Below are 20,678 nucleotides of genomic sequence, written 5' to 3' on the forward strand. Positions count from 1 at the left end.
ATGTTTTCTGAAAGCATGCAAATTGTTTTCACATTGGGGTGGGGTGGGGGATAAATATATATAAAAAAAGAGATTGACAGAGAACAGACATCAATTAGTGTAAGTGGAAACACAGGCAGTAGCATGCATCTTGGCATAGATAACCCCAATTTCAGGTTAATTAAGACAAGTGTTAGCAGTTGTCTATCTGGGACAAATGGTTTTATTAGAAGGGTTACATTTCATTATTTGAATAAGTACATAGTTCTCAGTGTTTGTATTATGTTAATAGGCTATAGAGGTGTTCAGAGTGTGTGTGTGTGTGTGTGTGTGTGTGTGTGTGTGTGTGTGTGTGTGTGTGTGTGTGTGTGTGTGTGTGTGTGTGTGTGTGTGTGTGTGTGTGTGTGTGTGTGTGTGTGTGTGTGTTTGGGGGGTGTTCAGGCTTTTACTTGAACAAAAAGTCTTGTAAATTGTAACATACTTTCCAGTGTTGACAATAAGAAAAAAAAACTGTATAAAGGATTAACCTGTCAAATATCAGTGGGTGTATGGATCACAAAAACTGGAAATAGTCATTTAAAAAGTTACCATATATAATAGGTAGGAATAATGTTGTCTTAGAATAATGGCAACACTTTCCATTTTATCTTGGACTATAAATGGTCTCACAGGTATACACTAAAAGGAAAAAACATATTTAATTATATTAAGAAATGCAGAGTACAAATAGCAGTGCTACAGGAGACACATTTGGAAATAAATGTGCATGTGGATTTGATAAAGAAAGGCTTTCAGAATGGATATTCAGTAGAATGTAAAAAGACAAAGGAAAGGGGGGAGTAATTATACTATTTTCTAGAGGAGCTCCAAAAGTGACAGAAGAGAGGAAAAAGATAATAATGGCAGATTTGTGGTAGTAAGAGGCTACTGGCAAGGAATGATGTTTACACGTGCATGTATATCCACTTAAAACTGCTATTATGGAGCTTAAAACAATTTTGGGAGAAATAATCAGCATTCAGCAGGGAATATTACTTATAGTTGGAGACTGGAATTTGATTTGCAATGATGAAGATGCATCTGGGGGGCATAGAAGGGAAAATATAACAAAAGAGGGAACATTTCTGAAGAAATTAATGAAAATATGTGGTGTTAAAAACATGAATTTAGTGGTAGGATCTCAGAGGGAATTTACATATTATTCCTCAAGGTACAAAAACTGGCCTAGGAATGGGTAGTGGAAACTATTTGTGAGTTACTCAGGAAGCTAGAAAGTACTCCAGAAGTTATAGCTAGTGAGATAAAATGAAAGTATAGTCTAAAAATAGGGTAGAAATAAAAGAAAAAGAGTCTGGTTGAGAAGTAATGAGAATTATTTAGAGGGGATGACAAAGGTTTCAGTATTACAGAATAAGGGAAATCTCACAGATGAGGAGGCTCAACTGCAGAGTGCTAAAGAGAAAATAAGGGAAGTACCTGGATTATATGCATGATTGTAGAAAGATTTCTGTTAAGCAGTTTTTTTTTAAACTCTAGAGCACAAAAACTTTTGGTAGAAGGACTTAGGCAATAGAAAGTAGAAAGGGTGGTTTTCAAACTAACGGAGCTTATAATAAAAAAAAATAATAATAACTGCAGATCCTGTAGATGTATTAGATGTATTTTGGAAATTCTGCAAAATTTGTAAAAAAAAAAAAAAAAACAAAAGTGGGAAAATCAAGGAAAAGCACAAATGGAAATATTTATGGAAAACTTAAATATGCCAAGGTTATAGGTTGATGAGGCTTAACAATTAACAGTTAAGTCAGGAGGAGATGAGATAAAAAGGGTGATGTATAACCAATCTGCAGGAAGGTCTCCAGGAAGAGATGGTATTCCAGTGGAAGTTTGGAATCTGGGAGAGAAGAAAGTGATAGATACAACTTTCCAGACCTTTAGCATTATTTTAAAAGGAGGGGAGGCCCCAACATCCTGGAACAAAAAGGTGTGGTGGCTGTAATACCTAAAGATGGTAAAGAACATTCAGATCCAGTTTTGTATAAGCCAGTATTCATTTTAAACCATGATTATAAACTGTTTATGTCTATAATGGCTAAAAGAATGGCACATGTGATACCAAAATTGAAAGATATGGATCTATGTGGTTTTGTGGAGGGGAAGTAAACATTTGACAACATTAACAGAACAGTGATGATCCAGAGGGAAGTGAAATATAAGAAAATACCACTACTACTGGTGGATCTTGATGTACTGAAAGAGTATAATAGAGTAAGCTGGTATTTTATCAACAGGTCATGGAAGCATTTGCATTTCCTGATACAATAATGTTAATTAGAAGGATATATGGGGGATCAGGGGGCAAAAATCAAAGCTGGTGTTCCTCTTAGATAACTTGTGTCTGAACAGAGGAACCAGGCAGGGATTTCCTCTTTTCCCCTTGGTATTTGGACTAGTGTAATCACTGGCAAAGAAAATCAGGGACTCAGAATTCAAGGATATAACTGGTATGGTGTTCAAGAAAAGCTGGCTTTATTTGCAGATGGTGTTATTTTGTACCTGATGGAACCAAAAAAGGACATCTCAGTGTTGTGGAACATTCGAAGACAGTTCATTTTTAGGGATATAAACTTAATGAAGATAACATAAAGCCTATAGCTATAAATTATGTACTCACACACAAATTGGTTCATCAGTACCCATATTTATGGGGACATGATAAAATTAAGTATTTCGGAGTATTGATTAGAAAGGATTCTGTTATGGCAGCTAAGGATATGTGGGAAGAGACTAAACAAACGATAATATAAAAATTGAGAAACTAGAAGCTCTTGACTATGGCTATGGATAGCAAGATACAAATAATAAAATGTTTTTTGTCCCTTTAGTTTTAGACACAGGCCAGGCATATTTTTATCAACCAGCAGAGAAGTTGTGGATAGTAATTAATAATGAGTTGAAGGATTTTATCTGGGAGGGGAAGAGGAAAAGACTCAATAGGGGTAAGATGATCCTCCCAACAGAACAAAAAGGTTTAAGATTACCTGATTTTAAGAGATATTTTAGAGCTACACAGTTAAGGCACTTACACATAACACACGTAGAAAGATGCAATTCAAAATGGAAAGGGATGATTCTGATGTACTGTGGCACATTCAAGAAATAAGGAAAGAATGTGATTTTGAATGTAGATCCTTAAGGTGAATAACAATAGTTATACATAATATTATATTCATAAAGTAGCAGAAAGTTTACTAAGAACTAAGCCAACATGGGAATGGAGAAAGGTGATTCTGCAGACGACTGCAATTGGGGGTACATAGAATAAGCAAGAGGGTATGGAATTTACTGGAGGAAGATAGCAAAGAAACTAAGGTATTGGGAAGAAATAATTAGAGAGGGAAAGGTAGAAATGGGAAGAGGCAAGAAGCTACATGAATTGCAAGCTAGTGATTGACTTCACTGTCAGGGATTGATATAGTACAGACAAACAGAAAGGGATAGGGGAATCCTGTATGAAAGATCTGTACTGGTTGAGTTTTTAATTGAATCTAGAATGGAAGCTGCTGTTATAAAAAGAATAATTAGTAGGACATATAAAATATTGCCAGATAACTATAGGAATCAGCCAGAGATTGTCAGAAAAGATTGGGAAGAGAGATTAGATATGCAATTCACAAAGAAACAATGGAAGGACATATGTACGTCTCCCAAATATGCAACAAAATCTAGAAGATTTAGGATTTTTGCCTGGAAATGTTTGCATAAATACTTTTATACCCTAAGCGGACTCCAAAGAAATTTTCCTCAGGTAGATGGCAAATGTTATAGGTATAATGGAGAAGAAAGAGGTAACTGGGAGCATACATACATGGAGTATAATGAGTTGGCAGACTTTAAAAGTTCCCTTCAGAGTACTCTATCATGAATACTGGGTGAGTGAATGAGTATAATTATGGAAATTATTTTTTTGAACTGGAATACAGGATGTGAATTGCCTAGACATAACATGACTTTGTTAAAGTTTAATTCTGGTGGTTGCCAGAAAAGCAATTACTAGAAAATGGAAATAAAAGTCTAAACCAACTGTACTTGAAGTAGTGCATATTGTATCAAAGATAAAAGAAAAGGAACTGGGATCTTTATAAAAGGTTAGGAATAAGTAACAGAAAAAAATTAAACTGTGGGAACAATAAATGCGGATAAATGCTTTGCAGGAGGAATGAGGTTTAAGGAAAGGCAGAAAGTGAACAATTCATTTAATGTTCCTTTGATTATATGGTGTATAACAATATATCTAATGTATAATGTTTGTAAATGTGAACATGTTAATATGATTTGATTATTTTTATATAAATGTATGTTTGCCTGTATCATAAGTGATAATTTAATGAAGGTGTTTAAAAAAAAACACAAAAGAGCAAGTCAATTCTGAGAAATGACACCCAAGGAATTACAGGATAGCCTGGTTAGACAGACCAGTCCTAAAGAATGGGTCATAAAAATATAGTAACTGTGGTTAAACAAGACAGTCAGAATATATACTGATCAAATGGAATAGGAGGTAACAATATCCTTTGCAGACAGCTAAGGATGTGGCTGCCACTATGCCTAATGCAAAGGTACCTTTGTCTGATGTAAACCAGCACTAGACACATGCTCAAAGCTTTCTGTGTTTAATACACCCAGAGGAAATACAGATTTCTGAGCCAACTAATCAATTAAATGGACAAGTTGAGGGTATGGTTCAAACAGTCAAAAACTTTCTAAACAAATGATATTCTTTTTTTAAACACCTTTATTGAATTATCACTTGTCACATAGGCAAACTTGCATTTATATAAAGGCAGTGACATATCTAGCATATTTTACAAGAACTAGAATGTTTTTTTCATCCACAGCACAACTAGGCAACCCTCTCCCCCCAAAAAAACTATAAAAAAATCTTCCAATTTATTAAAAAATATATTCACTTGCCAGCCATAATGGCAGAATTTAAGCTGAGCAAGTGAAAGGGCAGGTTACTTTAATCCACAGCCCAGTTGGATACTCCCCACCCACCAAAACAAAAAGAGAGCAGAAGAACAACATACATATCCAATTTCGAAATATTTAAACAAATGCACACACACACACACACACACACACACACACACACACACACACACACACAAGCCAAACTTTAAAATATTTAAAGATATACATACACACATTAGCCAAACTTCAAAACAATTGAACAAATGTGTATACACACACACACATTGTAGCCTAGCCACCATCTTCCCCTCCCCAAAAATAAGAACGAAACTCTGGTTATATTAACTTAAAAAATGCTTACTTTCAGTCCTGTAGTCCACAGAGCCCTGACTGATGCACTTGCTGTGATTAATCCAATCCATTGAGTTCGGTAAAAAAAAAAAAAATTCCACTGTAAAACTCTCTACTGCACCGTACTATTGTACAAGTAGAAGGCTGCTGTTAATTTTAAAAATACCAATGGTTCTCTCCGGTCTTGTCTGTAGTTCCAGGTTTCCTTCAATCCTGTACCACATTTTTACTCATGGACACACAGATGCACACAAGATGAAGAAACAAAGCATTTACTTTAAACTTTTCATGTTTTAAAATATACAGATAGCCTAAAAGACTTGTCCCTCTACTCAGTCTCATGCAGACTGCTCAGAGCTGACTTGTGTTTGGCACACAAGGCCATTTCAGACCCAGTCTTGATGGAGTTGCTGCATACCCATAAGACAAACTCCACTCATGCAACCTGCACACAAGGCCTTAACGTAGTCTGTGACATTAATAAAACTTGTTGGTGGCAAAGATTTGTGTCCCAAAGACTCACTTATATGTGGAACAGACTCCCTGTCCATGTCAAGCACAGTACCTCTCTAGCCCTCTTTACGAGGAACCAAGACGGCTGGATAGGAAACAGAAAATATACCCATGGGAGCCCAGCTGTGTCCCTGCTAGTCAGGAAAAACAGGTGCTGACTTTGAGGGAACATGGGAGAAATTCTTGGCTAAGCTTCTAAGGGCCTCCGGGCCAATAGCCTAGTATCATCCTATGAACCTACAAACCTATAAAAAGCTTTTAAAATTTGTAATGAAAATCCATTCCAGAAAGATGCACCCCCTTACTGTTTTGCACACAGGGGTGGACTATACCCTCCCCCCTGCATTAGTACACCTCTGCATAAAAGTTATCAAACCATATTAACAAGTTCACATTTACAAACATTTTAAATCACATACATTATTGTAGATCCTATAATGTAACGAATATTACACAAATTATTCTATTCCTGCCTTCTCTTAAACCTCATTCCTCCTCCAAAACATTTTTCTGCACGTATTGCTCCCAAATTTCCATTTTTTTTCTATGTGATTTACTCCTTCCCTTTTTAAAGATCCAACTTCCTGTGCTTTTATCTCTGTTACAATATTCACTACTACAAATCTGAATTCTATTTTCTAGTAATTTCTTTTTTTTGGCAGCCACCGGAATTACACTTAACAAGGCCTTACTATAGCTAGGCAATATTTCTGACACTGTATTCTGTACGGAATTTTAAAAGTCCTTACTATGTCTAGGCAATTCAGATCCTGTACCCCAGACAAAAAAATAAAATAAAATAATTTCCTTAGTTACAATCATTGGATTGCCTAGTATTCCTGACAGAGAGCATTCTGTAGAGAATTTTTGAAGTCTGTCAACTCATTACATTCCCAAAACATATGTTCCCAGTTATAGTTTTCATCCCCATCACGTCTCCAACATTTGCTATCAGCCAGAGGAAAAATTATTTGGAGTCTGCTTGGGGTGAAAAGTTTCTTTGCAAACATTTCCAGGCAAAAATCCTAAATCTTCTAGATTTATGTTGCATATTTGGGAGCCATACATATGTCCTCCCATTGTTTCTTTGTGAATTGCATATCTAATGTGTCTTCCCAATCTTTTCTGACCTTTTCCGATTGATTCCTATAGATATCATACAATATTTTATATGCCCTGCTAATTATCCCTTTTGTTAATGCCAGTTTCTGTTTTTGATTCAACTAAAAGGTCATCCAGTTCAGGTCTTTAATTTAGGATTCTCCTGTCCCTTTCTCTTTGTCTATACTATGATGTCAATCCCTGATACAGAAGGAAATCACTAGCCTACAATCCAAATGTCTTCTTTGCCTCTTTCCACTCTATTGCCTTTCATTTTCGTATTATTTGTTCCCATTACCTTGGTTCTTTTACCATCTTCTTCCAGTAAATTACAACCCTCCCCTTCTATTCTTTGTACCCCCAAATTGCAGTCCACCCTACCAGCAGAATCTTTTTTCTCCAATCCCATGTTAGCTTAGTATACTTTCTGCTACTTTATGAATATAATATTCTGTAGGACTCTTGTTATTCTCATAGGATCCTAGGATCAGAGGAGAATACTAGGCTATCGACCCAGAGGTCATTTTAAGTCTAGCCATTTCAACCCAAAGTAATACTGTAGAGGTACTAGTCAATACCCAAGATTGCATTTAGTGATGACTGCCAATGTCCAGGAGGGTTGTGGGCACTATCCCCAGTAAAAATTTATGGTGCCCCATCCAGGTTTCTCTTGAACAGTGTCATAGGGGTGCTCTGTTTTACATGAACTGGTAGTCTGTTCCAAAGGCATGGCAGTCACTAGGAGATATATATGTCCCTCCAAAATGTCCTATTTAAGTCGCAGGCCATATTTCAGTCCCTAGAATGGGTAAGCCCTAGACCCATTTGATTAAGGATATGCAGTAAGTTCATTAGGTTTGGGTCTTGGGTTGCTCTGTAGGCATAAGTCTCCCCTAAGAAGTCTATATGATATGGAGTACAGTGACAAGGATTTTAGTCGGTTCATGTAAGGCACATGCTGGAGGCCTTTGATCTTCTTTGTTAGAAACATCTGAGGACTCTCTAATTGCTGTAGGTGCTTAGTACTATATGTAATAAAAATGGGGGGGTTATACTCAATTATGGGCCGCATAAGTGCCGAGCATAGGGAGTTATAACTTCTTTTGCTCTCGAGGTGATGCCTTTACTGATCAAGTGAGCTACGTGGAAAGCTTTCCTTACAATGGTAGACATGTGGTAGCTGAAGTTAAGTTCGCGGTCAACCAGTGATCCCTGGTCCCTTACCACTTCAAGGGTACAGGGGTATAGATTTGACAGTGTGGAGGGACATTGTTTCTGCCAAAGGGAATGATAATGCATTTCTTTGCATTTAGCTTGACTGTGACTAATACACCAGTCGTCAGTCTGTATGAAACCATCCTGGTGCATACTGACATAATTTGGGGATTCAATGATTGCCCCTAGTTTGCAGTCGTCTGCAAACCTGGTCAGCCACAACCTTTTATTTTTGACCTGAACTTCTGAGAAGTATATACCAAACAGCAGGGGGTCCAGCACTGACCCCTGTGGTACCCTGCTGGTAACAGGCCTACTGGTTGATGTGGACTCACCCACTTTGATAGTGTATATCCTGTTTGTGAGTCAGTTGGTAGCCCATCTTACAATGAAAAGGTTTAAATTCAGTTTGCTAAGTTTATTAGTAATGCCTGAATGTGGTATTGTGTTGCAAGCCTTTGCCAAGTCGAGGTATGCTGTGTGCACAGATCTGCCCTCATCAATGGCCTTCATCACACTTTCAAAGAAATCCACCAGATTTAACAGGCAGGATCTGCCCCTCACAAAGCTGAACTGAGTAGGATCCAGGGTTTGGATGTCACCTATGCCTTTATTTATGAAGTCCATAATATGTTCCATGGCCTTACAGAAGAGGCTGGTCAGGCTTATGGGTCTGTTATTCCCTGGGTCTGTTGCTAGGCCACCTTTGTGGAGGGGAATAACTGCAGCTGCTCTCCATTCCACAGGAACAAAGACTGTGGTTAGGCTATGACTGAAAAGGTTACTTAGTGGTGATGCTAGTTCATTTTTTAGCCTGTTTAGAAGACAGCCTGGGATGTCAAAGCCCTGTCCAAAGCTACAGCTACTAGCTACCCTAGTTTCAGCAGGAAACACTAGAGAATACTTAACACTGCAGAAAATAGCAGTGAGACACTGAAGAAACATTTAAAACAGCAGAACATCAGCCAGAAGCCTCTAAAGAATGATTTAAACAGTTAATAGATAATTTAATTAAGTACTTCTTGGTGGGAAAACCAGAGCAGGCAGAGCAGACAGCTTTAAAACTGCGAAAAAATACCATCTGGTTCCATAAAGGCTGTGTTCTTTGCTTTGGACAGGGCTTTGAGGAACTGCTCTTCAGATATGTAAGGTGGGGGGGGGTTATAAGTTAGGAGGGGATAAGGAGCAACATTTTCACCAAACCTATCCACTAGCACGTTTGCTATCTCTGTGGGGTCAGTGTGTGTGATACAATTGGCCACCAGTTCTGCACATGCTTAGGTCATGTACATAGCTGTAAAATGCCTTATGGTTATCCTTGGCAGTAGTTGCTAGCTTTCTCTCAAAGGAACTCAGAGGATTTGAAAAGTTGTCTTATTTTATTATTATTATTTATTTAGTTATCTTATTTATTAAGGCTGAGGAGGGTGCATTATTGTTGGGTTGTTTTCTTGGACAGCAACATTTTGCATTTACTGTAGAGTCTATTGATGCTGGAAGTCCACCATGGCAGCTTCATTTTACTTGGGACTCTGGCTTTGATTCTATCTAGTACAACCGAGTTTATGCATTTATGCAAGTGATTGTACAGGGCTTTAGTGTAAACTTCAGTGTAGTTACCACTTTCAGCTTGGGGTGGGGCTTGGAATGCATTTATAACTTCACCTGTGTTAGTGTCAGTTCTGATTTCTGGTCAGTTTTAACAAATGAGAGTCTAATAGTTGCAGCAGTGCACCTGTTTGACATGTTGGTGAGGACCACATCTAGACTGTTTGTTCCTCTTGTCAGGGTATGAACAATTTGCTCCAGAGCATTTGAATTCACAAAATCAAAGAATGTTTGTGCTAGTGAATTTAGGCTAGAGTAGGTTTCCCAGTTGATGGTGGGATAATTAGAATACTCCATAACCTGCATCTTTGGTAAACTTTGGATTGTCTTCAGTTTGGGTACGTAGACTTTGTGGGTGTCATGACCCATGGAGGGGGATCTATAAATGGCTAGGACTTGAATGGGGGTCTTACCCAGCATAACCTGGACCTGGAGTAACTCCATGGAGTTGTCCAGTCTAATGACATGTGAGGTGAATTTATCTGTGATATAGATTGAAACACTACCTCCTTTGGTTTTCACATGTTCATTTTACAATCTAAAGGTGTGGAAGGCATTGTAGCTCTGCAAGGCTGGGGTACTCTCTGAGGCGTTAAACCAGGTTTCTGTGACTGTACAGTCATTTACATTTTCTAGTGACATAAGTGCTTCCAGGAGTGCAGTTTTTGGTTTAAGCTCCTAGCATTTAGCAGCATGGCCCTCATTTTGTTCTGATTGGTTAATTTCACATCGGTAATGTTTTCAAGACCTTGCCTAAAAAGGGACTATGAGGAAGCCAAGAGCCTTTGCCAGCAGCTGAAAGCCTAGGGGTGCCAGATGCAAACAGTTTCTGGCAAAGGAGCGAGGTTCGTTGACCATGACTTCCCAGGCAGACAGGAACTGGATCCCCTTGGAATGACACCAACAGCTAAGCCAATTATTGAAATCAATAATTTTTTGTTTATACTGTGACATCATTCTAGGTGAGGGTAGTATGCTGCTCAAGGCTAGGAACATACCTGCTTGGGACACATACTCAGACAGCTCGACCATGTCTCTCTTCATATAGTCCAGTGAGGTACGTCTCAGGTCATTCACACCAACATGAACTATGACAGAGTCACAAGGATACTTGTTGCTGAGAGACCTGAGTGCATGCATGATTTAGTGAATCCTGGCACTGGACAGGCAGCTGACCATGACTTTCTCCTTGTCCAACCTGGTGAGCAGGACATCCATGTATCTCACTATTGAGCTTCCAATGATAAGAAAACGAAACTTGCTTTTAAGTGTTATGCCTTACGGGCTTAGTGGATGTGACACTGGTGTTGCTATCTGTCATGGGTGCTGTGGAGACTGTTAGCTTTTTCGAGAGAACTTCCACATATGTGGATTTACGTGTTTGATAAATACTATGTGTACGGGTAGTGCTACTATGTGAATATGTAGTGGTGTGTGAGTTGACAGCCTTCTCCATGTTACTGTTTTGAGTGAGAGAGGGCATGGATTCTAGATTCTTGGTGTAGATGCATCTCTCAAACTCTGTACTAGACCGTGTTATTAGTAGAGGGCTGTCTGTGTACATGAGGCAATTGCTACACTGCCTCAAGAGACCCAAATCAACAAGGTTTGCAGAAGAAACAAGGGTGTCCAACTGTCAATATTGCTAGGTTGAAGACTGCTGTCACTAGGGGTGGCTTTTCAGAAACAATCACAGAGGAACTCAGCAAATGGATATTTCTGCCTGGGTTTTAATGGAAAATTTGTTGAATTTAACTGTCTGGCTTTGGCACACAATTGCGCGGTACTGTGAAGTGCTGCACGATGCACAAACAAGCAGAAATCTGCTCAGTTGCAGGGCTTAAATACCAGAAGCTAAAACTTGAAAAAAAATTCTAAAATAATTTAAACTGACCAATGACAATGCTTATTCCAAGCCCTAGACCAGTCAGTTGCCAATCAAACATAATTCTCTCACAAAAGTGCGGATAGGCCTCTTCCAGTCCAAGATGGCCTGGAAAACGTACTCAGAACAAACAAGCCACTACAAACAGTTCTAGAAGCAGCATGCCTGGATCTGGACTCTGCTCAGGGCTATGCTACAGCTACTAGCTACCCTAGTTTCAGCAGGAAACACTAGAGAATACTTAACACAGCAGAAGTGAGACACTGAAGAAACATTTAAAACAGCAGAAAATCAGCCAGAAGCCTCTAAAGAATGATTTAAACAGTTAACAGATAAGTTAATTAAGTACTTCTTGGTGGGAAAACCAGAGCAGGCACAGCAGACAGCTTTAAAACTGTGAAAAAATACCAGTAAACACAAACAGTGGAAACAACAAAAATGTTTGCTAAACAGTGAAAACAGCAATACAATTTGATTTTACAGGCACAGAGAAGCAGACAATTGCAGTATAACAGTGTAGTTTAGTACACAGTAAATAAATACAGTATAAAAGTAGGCAGCAGTCAATAAAAAAGTTCAGCTAAGTACAGACAAGCTTTAAGGATCTGTGTTCAAAATCCCAGCCTTTCCTTATTTCTTGAATGACTTCCCCTGCTTCGTCATCATCCCTTTCCACTTTGAATTGCAGCTTTCTTCTAGTCTATGTACAACAGCCTTAACTGTGTAATCCCTAAAATATCCCTTCAAATGAGGTCATCCTAAACATCATTGTTCTATGGGGAGGATCAACTTATCCCACTCGACTCTTGCCCTCTTCCCTCCAAAATAAAATCCTTCAATTCTTTACTAATTGCTATTCACAACTTCTTGATAAAAACATACCTGAGCCGTGTATAAAACTAAAGGGACTAAAAATATTTTTACTGATCATATGAGCTTCCAGTTTCTCAGTTTTTGTATTATCTTTTGTTCAGTCTCTTCCTGCACATACTTAACTGCCTTTAGAATCCTTTTTAATCCATAACCCTAAATACTTAATTTTATTATGTCCCCATACATATGGCTATTGCTGGATTCATGTGTAGGAATATAGTTTATAGCTATAGCCTTTGTTTTATCTTCAATAATTTTATATCCTGAAAAAAACAGAACTTTCTCAGAATATTCCACAGCACTAACATATCCTTTTCTGATTCCATCAGGTACAAAATAATATCATCTGCAAATAAAACCAGATTTCAATTACTTCCACACCAATTATATCCTTGAATTTCTGAGTCCTTACTTTCTTTGCCAATGGTTTTATAACTCAAATAACAAAGGGGAAAGAGGACACCCCTGCCTGGTTCCTCTGGTAAGATGTAAATTATCACAAAGGAACCCTCCCACTTTGATTTTTGCCTCCAATCCCTCATGTATCCTAATTAACCTTATCATTGCAGCAGGAAATGCAAACACTTCCATTGCCCTACTCATAAAATCTCAGCTTACTCTCATGAAATGCTTTCTCTATAGCAAGAGCCACCAATAACAGTGGTATTTTCTTACATTCTGCTTCCCTCTGGATCATCACCCATTTGGGATCCAAATGGGTTTGGGGTGCTTGGCTAGGCTTGTAAGGGTCCTAGTGGTCATTATCCTAGTAAAAATGTATGAACCTATGGCACTGAAAATTCAATAAAAGCATATATGTACATTTTTGCATACAGAAAATTGAATTATAGGGGGAATGAAGAGAAGAACATGAATAAAAGGGATAAAAGGAAAATGGGGAAATACAGTTAATATCTGGATCAGATATTCTCCTGATTATACAGACTTGTTACTTGCCATACTAGGTTCATAGTTCATAGTTTTAGTACTAAGCTAATTGCCCTTGCGAGCCATTTTAAGCCTAGCCAGTTATCTCGTGTGAGACTCAAACCCTGCACCTTGTGTTTGTAAGGTAAACACCTTAGCCATTAAGCCACCCTCCCGCAATCCCTAGAATTCAGAAATGTGCTGTAAACTTTAACCAGTGCAACTACTGGTGGGGAAGAAGCCTACAACAAAGTACCCTACATCTCTTACTTTTTGCTAGTGCCTGACAGTAAATAATCAGTGTTATGAGTTTATTTAAAGACAAATGCCGCAAAACCAGTTTTAGTAGTCTGCAAAGTACATTTCACTTTTAAAAAGGGGGCGAAGTGAGGTTGTTAGATCACAACTGGGGACAAAATCACAGATATAAGCCCCTTCAGTTATTCAACATACGAGTCCAAACTCATATGTAGTACCAGATAACATGCAGCTATTCAAAAGGAAAAGGACACACTTGTTAAAGTTGCCAGAACAGATAACACAGAGCTTCCAGAGTTCAGAATCAGAAACTTTCACAGAATACATTTAATCTCTCCCTTACCTTACCTGTATCTATGTCTTCTTCTTCTTCCGGCTTTTCCTGGTTAGGGGTCACCACAGCGGATCACCTGTCCGCTCATGATTGGTAGTGGAGTTTTACGGTGTCGAGTTGCCAGCCTGGCGCCCAACCTTCCACAGAAGGCACACACTCACATCTAGGACCAATTTAGAGTATCCAATCCACCTACAGCATGTCTTTGGGATGTGGGAGGAAACCGGAGCACCCGGTGGAAACCCACGCGACCACAGGGAGGACATGCAGACTCCGTACAGAAGGCACCCCCAGCTGAGGATCGAACCAGAGAACCTCTTGCTGTGAGGCAGCAATGCTAACCTCTGCACCACCATGGTCGCTCACCTGTATCTATGTCTTCTGATACTGCTTAATTCACTGTACAGCCTCTGAATGACTTAAAGCAATTTGTTGTGCTGTTAGTGATGTGCTACAGTAAGTGGTGATTGACTTAAGGCACTGTAAATATATTTCATGACAAAAACCTAGTATGATAGACTGCTGAAGAAGGTGCAAGCCTGTTGTAATAAACTGGTGAAGAAGCCACACAGTTTTATGACTATGCCTAGTTCATAATTGGTAATACAGATATGTTTGTCCAGAGATTCTAGTGCAGAAAAAAATAGCCAGTAAAGTGAATGCAGTGCATATTTAAATATCAGTTAAACACACACTAAAAAATTGCACGAAAAAAATCGGTATTTTAAACTGCTTCAGTGTTTCCAAAGAAAAATAATCACTTCCTTTTATATCACATTTGAAGTGCTACAACATTCCAGCTAACTTCTAGCCATCTAATGTATTATTAGAATGTTCTAATAAACTGCCAGCTGACCTGTAACATCAATATCTAAAAACATGGTCTTGGCAATGATGCGGTGCTCAGTATCTGTTAACAACAACACCGTAAGCATATACTGCAATAAGTATAAAATTAAATAATTACAAAATGCTATAATACATCATGAGATATTTAAGAAAGTTAAAGGTTTCCATCACATTTTGGTAAATACCTTGTGCACCAGGGCATGTGGTGCCTTGAGAGCTGTTCTGTATTTTCTTTCAGTTAGCCTGTTCTCTGGTTCCAAATTTAAAATTAAAAGCTTTGTAATATACTGTTATGAAATGTCACAGAAATGTTCATTCTACCCTAGGTGATATCAGCATAGGTAGTGTGTACAAATGCATCCATAGATTTTAAGGATGCACCATACAGCATGCGCAGGTTCCCTTCTTTTAGAGTCTACAGACACACCTCCACACTATCCCTAAAGTGATGTCAGTGAGGGATATCATAACATTATGTGGGTGTATTTTTAATAAAAAGTTTACAAATATTTTATTTAATTCCACTGCAAATCTACCATACACTTTTCTTACTACTAAGCTATTTTGTGTTAATATTCAATGTAAGTATTCATCAGAACCCAGAAGATATATGAAACACTATCAGACAAATATGCAAGTGATAAATGTGTTTAAAACACACAGTGAATTCAATACTAGCAAACAGTTACACAAAAGGTAATGCTACAAACTATAATTTCCTTACCTGAAGCCCAGCTGCCTACATATGACAGCAGCATCCTTGTTGGTCCATCCATCATCACAAATGCTGCCCCACTCCCCATGGAGAAATACCTCCACTCTGCCCTCTTGATCACTTTCTCCATTTACAAGGCGGACTGGAGGACCTGTAAAATTCACAAACCAATCAATTACTCAGATACTTTAGCAATCAATTATTTCATTTGCCAACACTTTAATAATATCTGTGGAATCTGCCAGGCTAAATGTGTCTTTAGTTCAATAATAGAGTATTATCTCAGTTGAAACAGGATCATGTGGGCGATCTGGTATTAAGTCTCAGCACTTGAACATCAGTCATTTAATAAGTGAATCATGCTTTCAATCAGCAACATCTTTAAACATCCTCCCCAGGTAGAAAAGCTTACATTAAGACATTTAAATTGGAACTCTCTCACATTTGTATGACATTCTGTCAGCCAGTAATGCAATTACTTGGGTCATTTGTTATCCATCCCTTACATGACATGCATATATAATACGGCTGATGGAAAAAAAACGTTCTATCTAGTCTGCTCAAATTCTTACAGTCAGCACCATACAGCTGCTCCTCCCCATTTTCTTCTACTCAGTACTACCTTCTCCATACCCTCTTGAATACAACTGCTGATCTGCTTGCATCATACACTCTCGGAGCTCATCCCACTTGTTCACCATCTTTTTCATGAAGTAGAGCTTCTCAGTGTCCATACTAACTATGGACTCATTTACATAAGCAAAATTTCTCATTTTTCCTGTCCTTCCTTCTCCGGATTTTCCTTTACAGACACACACTGTTTTGTGAGCCCACATCACAGCAACTTTTTTACTCTAGAATAATCAAATATTTCAACATGTCACTCTTGAGAGAGGCTTAGTCATTTCTGTCGCCTTTCTCTTGACTCTCTCCATCAAAATAGTGTCCCTTTCCCTGTAACACCTCCAGAAATGGACAGAATTCTTCATATACGGTTTCATTAGCATTCATCTGAAGATGAAATTATCTGTCCTTGAAATAAATTCCTCAGCCAATGCTATACAGCATTATGTTTGGCTTTAGAAATCTCTTTATACCAATCCTGGCAATTTCAGTCCTCCTGTTACACTTAGTCCTAGGCATTTTTTATCAATACCTGTTCTGCTGAGTGGAGTTCTGCTCCTCACCCCAACCTGTCTCCAGGTTTTCCTTTCCAGGGTACAACTGCATGCATGTATGTATTTGGGTTAAATTTGAGCTGCCATTTCTTAATCAGTGCCACTAACCTTCACAGCTTCCATGTATTCTACCCCCCCCCCCCATTCCACCACTGTCCTTCTCCCATGCTAGTGTTACATGCATAGAGATTTACTATATTCTCCCATTCCCAGTAGGATTTTGTTATGTATATGGACTACATACAAAACAAAATCCCACTTAACTTTACTGATGTTAAGAATAATTGCCTGCTTGATTCTTGGTTTTAACTTTGCTGAAACTATACATTTTAGTATTTTTCTTTACATGAATGCATGGAATTGCTGCCCATTTCTTGGTTTGTAAATCACTGTGTAGTATTTGGTACTATGTGTGTGACTGATATGTACCTGCCTTCATTGCTCTTCATAATTTTTTTCAGTCTATGAGCAGGTATATTTCTGGAGCAAATGGCTGGCTGTATAGAGGTTTTGGGCCTGAGTCACCCCAGATAACCTCAACAGAATTAGCATAATCAGGGAATGGGTAAGAAGGGGTATGTGCAGCCAATGCAAGGTCTCTCAACTGGGTGGGGTAGGGGGATTCACTAGTACAGTCCCAGAAATGCCATAGGGGTGAAGTCTGGAAGTACAACTCCACATACATAGGGACCTCAGTGTGTCAGCTCACCAAAGATTTCACTAGCACTCCAGCTCATTACTGCTGGTATGGTGAAGTATACACCCTTATGGGACTGTTAAAATAAGCCCTGCTCCTTGCATACTAGCCAAGAAAGGAGGGTTTTAAAGAACATTAAAAATGCTTAACCTCACAAAATGAAAATCACAGCCTAGTTTCTTGCTTCTCCCCTTTGGTAGTTGCAGATAAGGAGGTGAAAAGGAATAAATTGTATCTTGGAGAATTATAGGTTTGATGGTCAGGGATGGGGCCAAAAATATTATTCAAAAGAATGTTGTTTCTGGAGCTTTATTCTATGAACCTCCACTAAATACTGGCTCTGCTCATAATGATGCAGTTAACTAGTTAGCGAACAAATAAATATACACATAACTAAATAAAATTGATACAAGACATAGAAATGGTCCCAGTGGTACACCACTTGCTATTTCACCATCCTCAGAGTCCTATTCCACAGTAAATTTCTTCTCATGTGCTTAACCTTTCATTTACCCCAGGTAAAGAGTCAAAGACCTTATTAAAAAGCAAGTATGCTATGGACCTCTGTCTAACTCGACAGTCAGCCAAAGTATTCCAGTTTACTCTCATAGGATTTCTCATCATAAACTCATGCTATTATTCCAGAGGTTGTCATCCTCCAGTATTCAGCCTACCTCTCAATCTTTTCCACAACATTCAGCCTACCTCTCATTATCTTTTCAATAGGTGGAATCCTAACCTTAATACGGTATATAACAAAAGGGGGAAAGAAAGTCATGTTTAAAATCAGGAAGAGCAACTCCCATAATAGTATGAGTTTTCTAATTAAGCTAAACAGGAAACTAAGAGGACTAAGTCCAACAAGAACAATTATGAGATCAAGATAGCCTCAGAGGCTAAAGACAAGGCCTTCTACAGCTATAAAATGAGAATACAACGACTAACCAAATATTTTGAAACGTTTTTAATCCACACACTAAGCACTTTCACCAACAAAACATGGCATCATCAGAGTGAATGGAATCAAATTGTTCCCTTACTTTTATACATAATATTAAAACAATGCTCCAATTGGCCAACACCGTTAATTACCTTGTTCTTAAAGAAGCATGTGTCAAACAATTACATGCAGCTCGTGCCTTAATACAATGTTTGTGAAACATATATATTTATAAAAAATACATACATATAAAAGTATATATATATATATATATATATATATATATATATATATATATGTACATATCGTATAACATTTTATAAAATTGTATGCTAATAATATACATTTTTTACCTATCTATATAACATTTGCCTTTTGTTTCAGTATTGGTTTTAAGGAGATATGTTCATTTAAACCAGGTGGCATAAAGGCTTTTAACAAAGTTTGCCATTTATATTCCAAAAGTTCCACCTTTAATTTTTCATCTCCTCCTCTTTCACTGAACAACACCCTATCTATAACAAAAAATACAAATCTCCTAAAATTAAATACACTTTGTACTGTGTGCATATAAGGCATTGTGTGTATCATGACTCTTGATAGCCCTAAGGTGTTCACCTATCCTGTCCTTTAGTCTCCTAATAGTCTTACCTACGTAGTAGGCACTACAATTGGTACACGTGGCCAAATAAACCACCTTTGTTGTATTACAATTAACTCTACCTGGACAGGAAATAGGTCTGTTATACCCTTATATTTATTTATTATTTATTTACAATTAAAACAAGGTTAAACATTTAAGCAACAATGCATACATTTTAGTGTAGTAGAAAATACAGCAAAAACAGGTAAAAACAAATAGCCTAAGCTATATATTCATATTTTTTTTTTTTTTTTTTTAGAACAGTACAGTAATTTAGTCATTTGAAATAGTTGTTAAGATGTAATAGAAGTTGTTTTGAAAAGTTGAAAGAGTCTAGTGAGGTAATGTGTGGGGAGGTTATTCCATATTTTAAATAGACAGTTACCTGCTGAATTTGTAATTCTAGTTGTGGTGACTTGTATCTTTTCGCAGATCGCAGCTGTTTCAAGTTTTTGTTTGTAGAGAGTAAGGAGAGAGTCGGCGAGATCGCACTATTTCAAGTTTTTTTTGTAGTAGAGGTTACTTGTTTTGTTGGTTGATAAAGAATGTTATGTGTAATTAAGAGTTGTTGATAGATAAGATATACTTACATAAGGGCCATCGTTGATATATCTACACATCCTGCAAGCACCACATCTACTCATTTTTAAGACAATGTGTTTGGTATTATGCTGTTCTAAAAATTCCTTTATATTCCTTCCCCTTGAATAAACTATTTTAGGGAAAGTACCAAGAAGATTTTTTGATTCACCACTGAAACAAATATTCCATGCTGTACGAACAACATCCTCTATTTCTTTTATCTGGCTATTGTTCATAGGTTCATAGGTTTATACTAGGCTATCTGCCCTAAGGCATTTATAAGCCTAGCCCAAATTTTTGTGGCTTACGCCACCCCTTATATGAAAAAATACTGTGCCCATTAGTTTGTTGTGCCTCTGTCCAGCAGTGACACAGACGATGATTCCCGGGGTAAACCTACGATCTCCCATCCACAGGTCAAGATTTCTCTTGAACAGAGCCAGCGAGGTGCTCTGCCTCACATGGACCGGGATTTTATTCCACAGCATAGGGAGTCTCTGAGTGATAAATCTATCCCTCCAGCACGTCCTATTTATATCCGTGCTAAGGTTTAAGTCGCTTGCTCTAGTGGTTTTGGTGGATTTGGATTTTTTGAGGTGGAGCATGTCCATTAATTCCAGGTTGGACATGGCCTTGTATGTCAGGCACATGTCACCTCTGAGCAGACGGTATGCGACTGAATAGAGCTGGAGTTTCTTCAATCTGGCAGCATATGACAGATTTTGGAGTCCCTTTATCCTTTTGGTGAGGAACTTTTGGGGTCTCTCCAAATGCTGCAGATGTCGGGTGAGATACATCCCAAATGGGGCATTGTACTCGATCATTGGTCTGATAAGTGAAGAGTACAGGGGAACAATGACCTCACTAGATCTGGATGTGAATCCCTTCATGATCAGGTGGGCAATGTAGAAGGTCTTTCTAACCACTTTAGCAACGTGAGTGTCAAAAGAAAGGCCACTGTCAACCCGGGTCCCCAGGTCCCTGATAACCTCTTCTGTGCTTAGTGGATTGCCTCCTATATGGTAGCTTGGGGTTACCTTGTTTTTCCCGAAGGGT

General features: G+C 38.2%; 1 protein-coding gene across 1 annotated transcript in view; it reads right to left on the minus strand.

Moving 5' to 3' along the window:
- Positions 1 to 20,678, minus strand: part of LOC122788668 (neurotrypsin-like) — a 557,316-nt gene that overhangs the window by 267,956 nt on the left and 268,682 nt on the right. The window contains exon 7 of the mRNA XM_044055564.1: positions 15,592 to 15,733. Coding sequence (XP_043911499.1) covers positions 15,592 to 15,733 — 142 coding nt within the window. The remainder of the gene's footprint in view (positions 1 to 15,591; positions 15,734 to 20,678) is intronic.

This window comes from Protopterus annectens, chromosome 14.part0 (assembly GCF_019279795.1).
Source record: "Protopterus annectens isolate FY-2018-M chromosome 14.part0, PAN1.0, whole genome shotgun sequence".
In the NCBI taxonomy this organism is placed as follows: Eukaryota; Metazoa; Chordata; order Ceratodontiformes; family Protopteridae; genus Protopterus; species Protopterus annectens.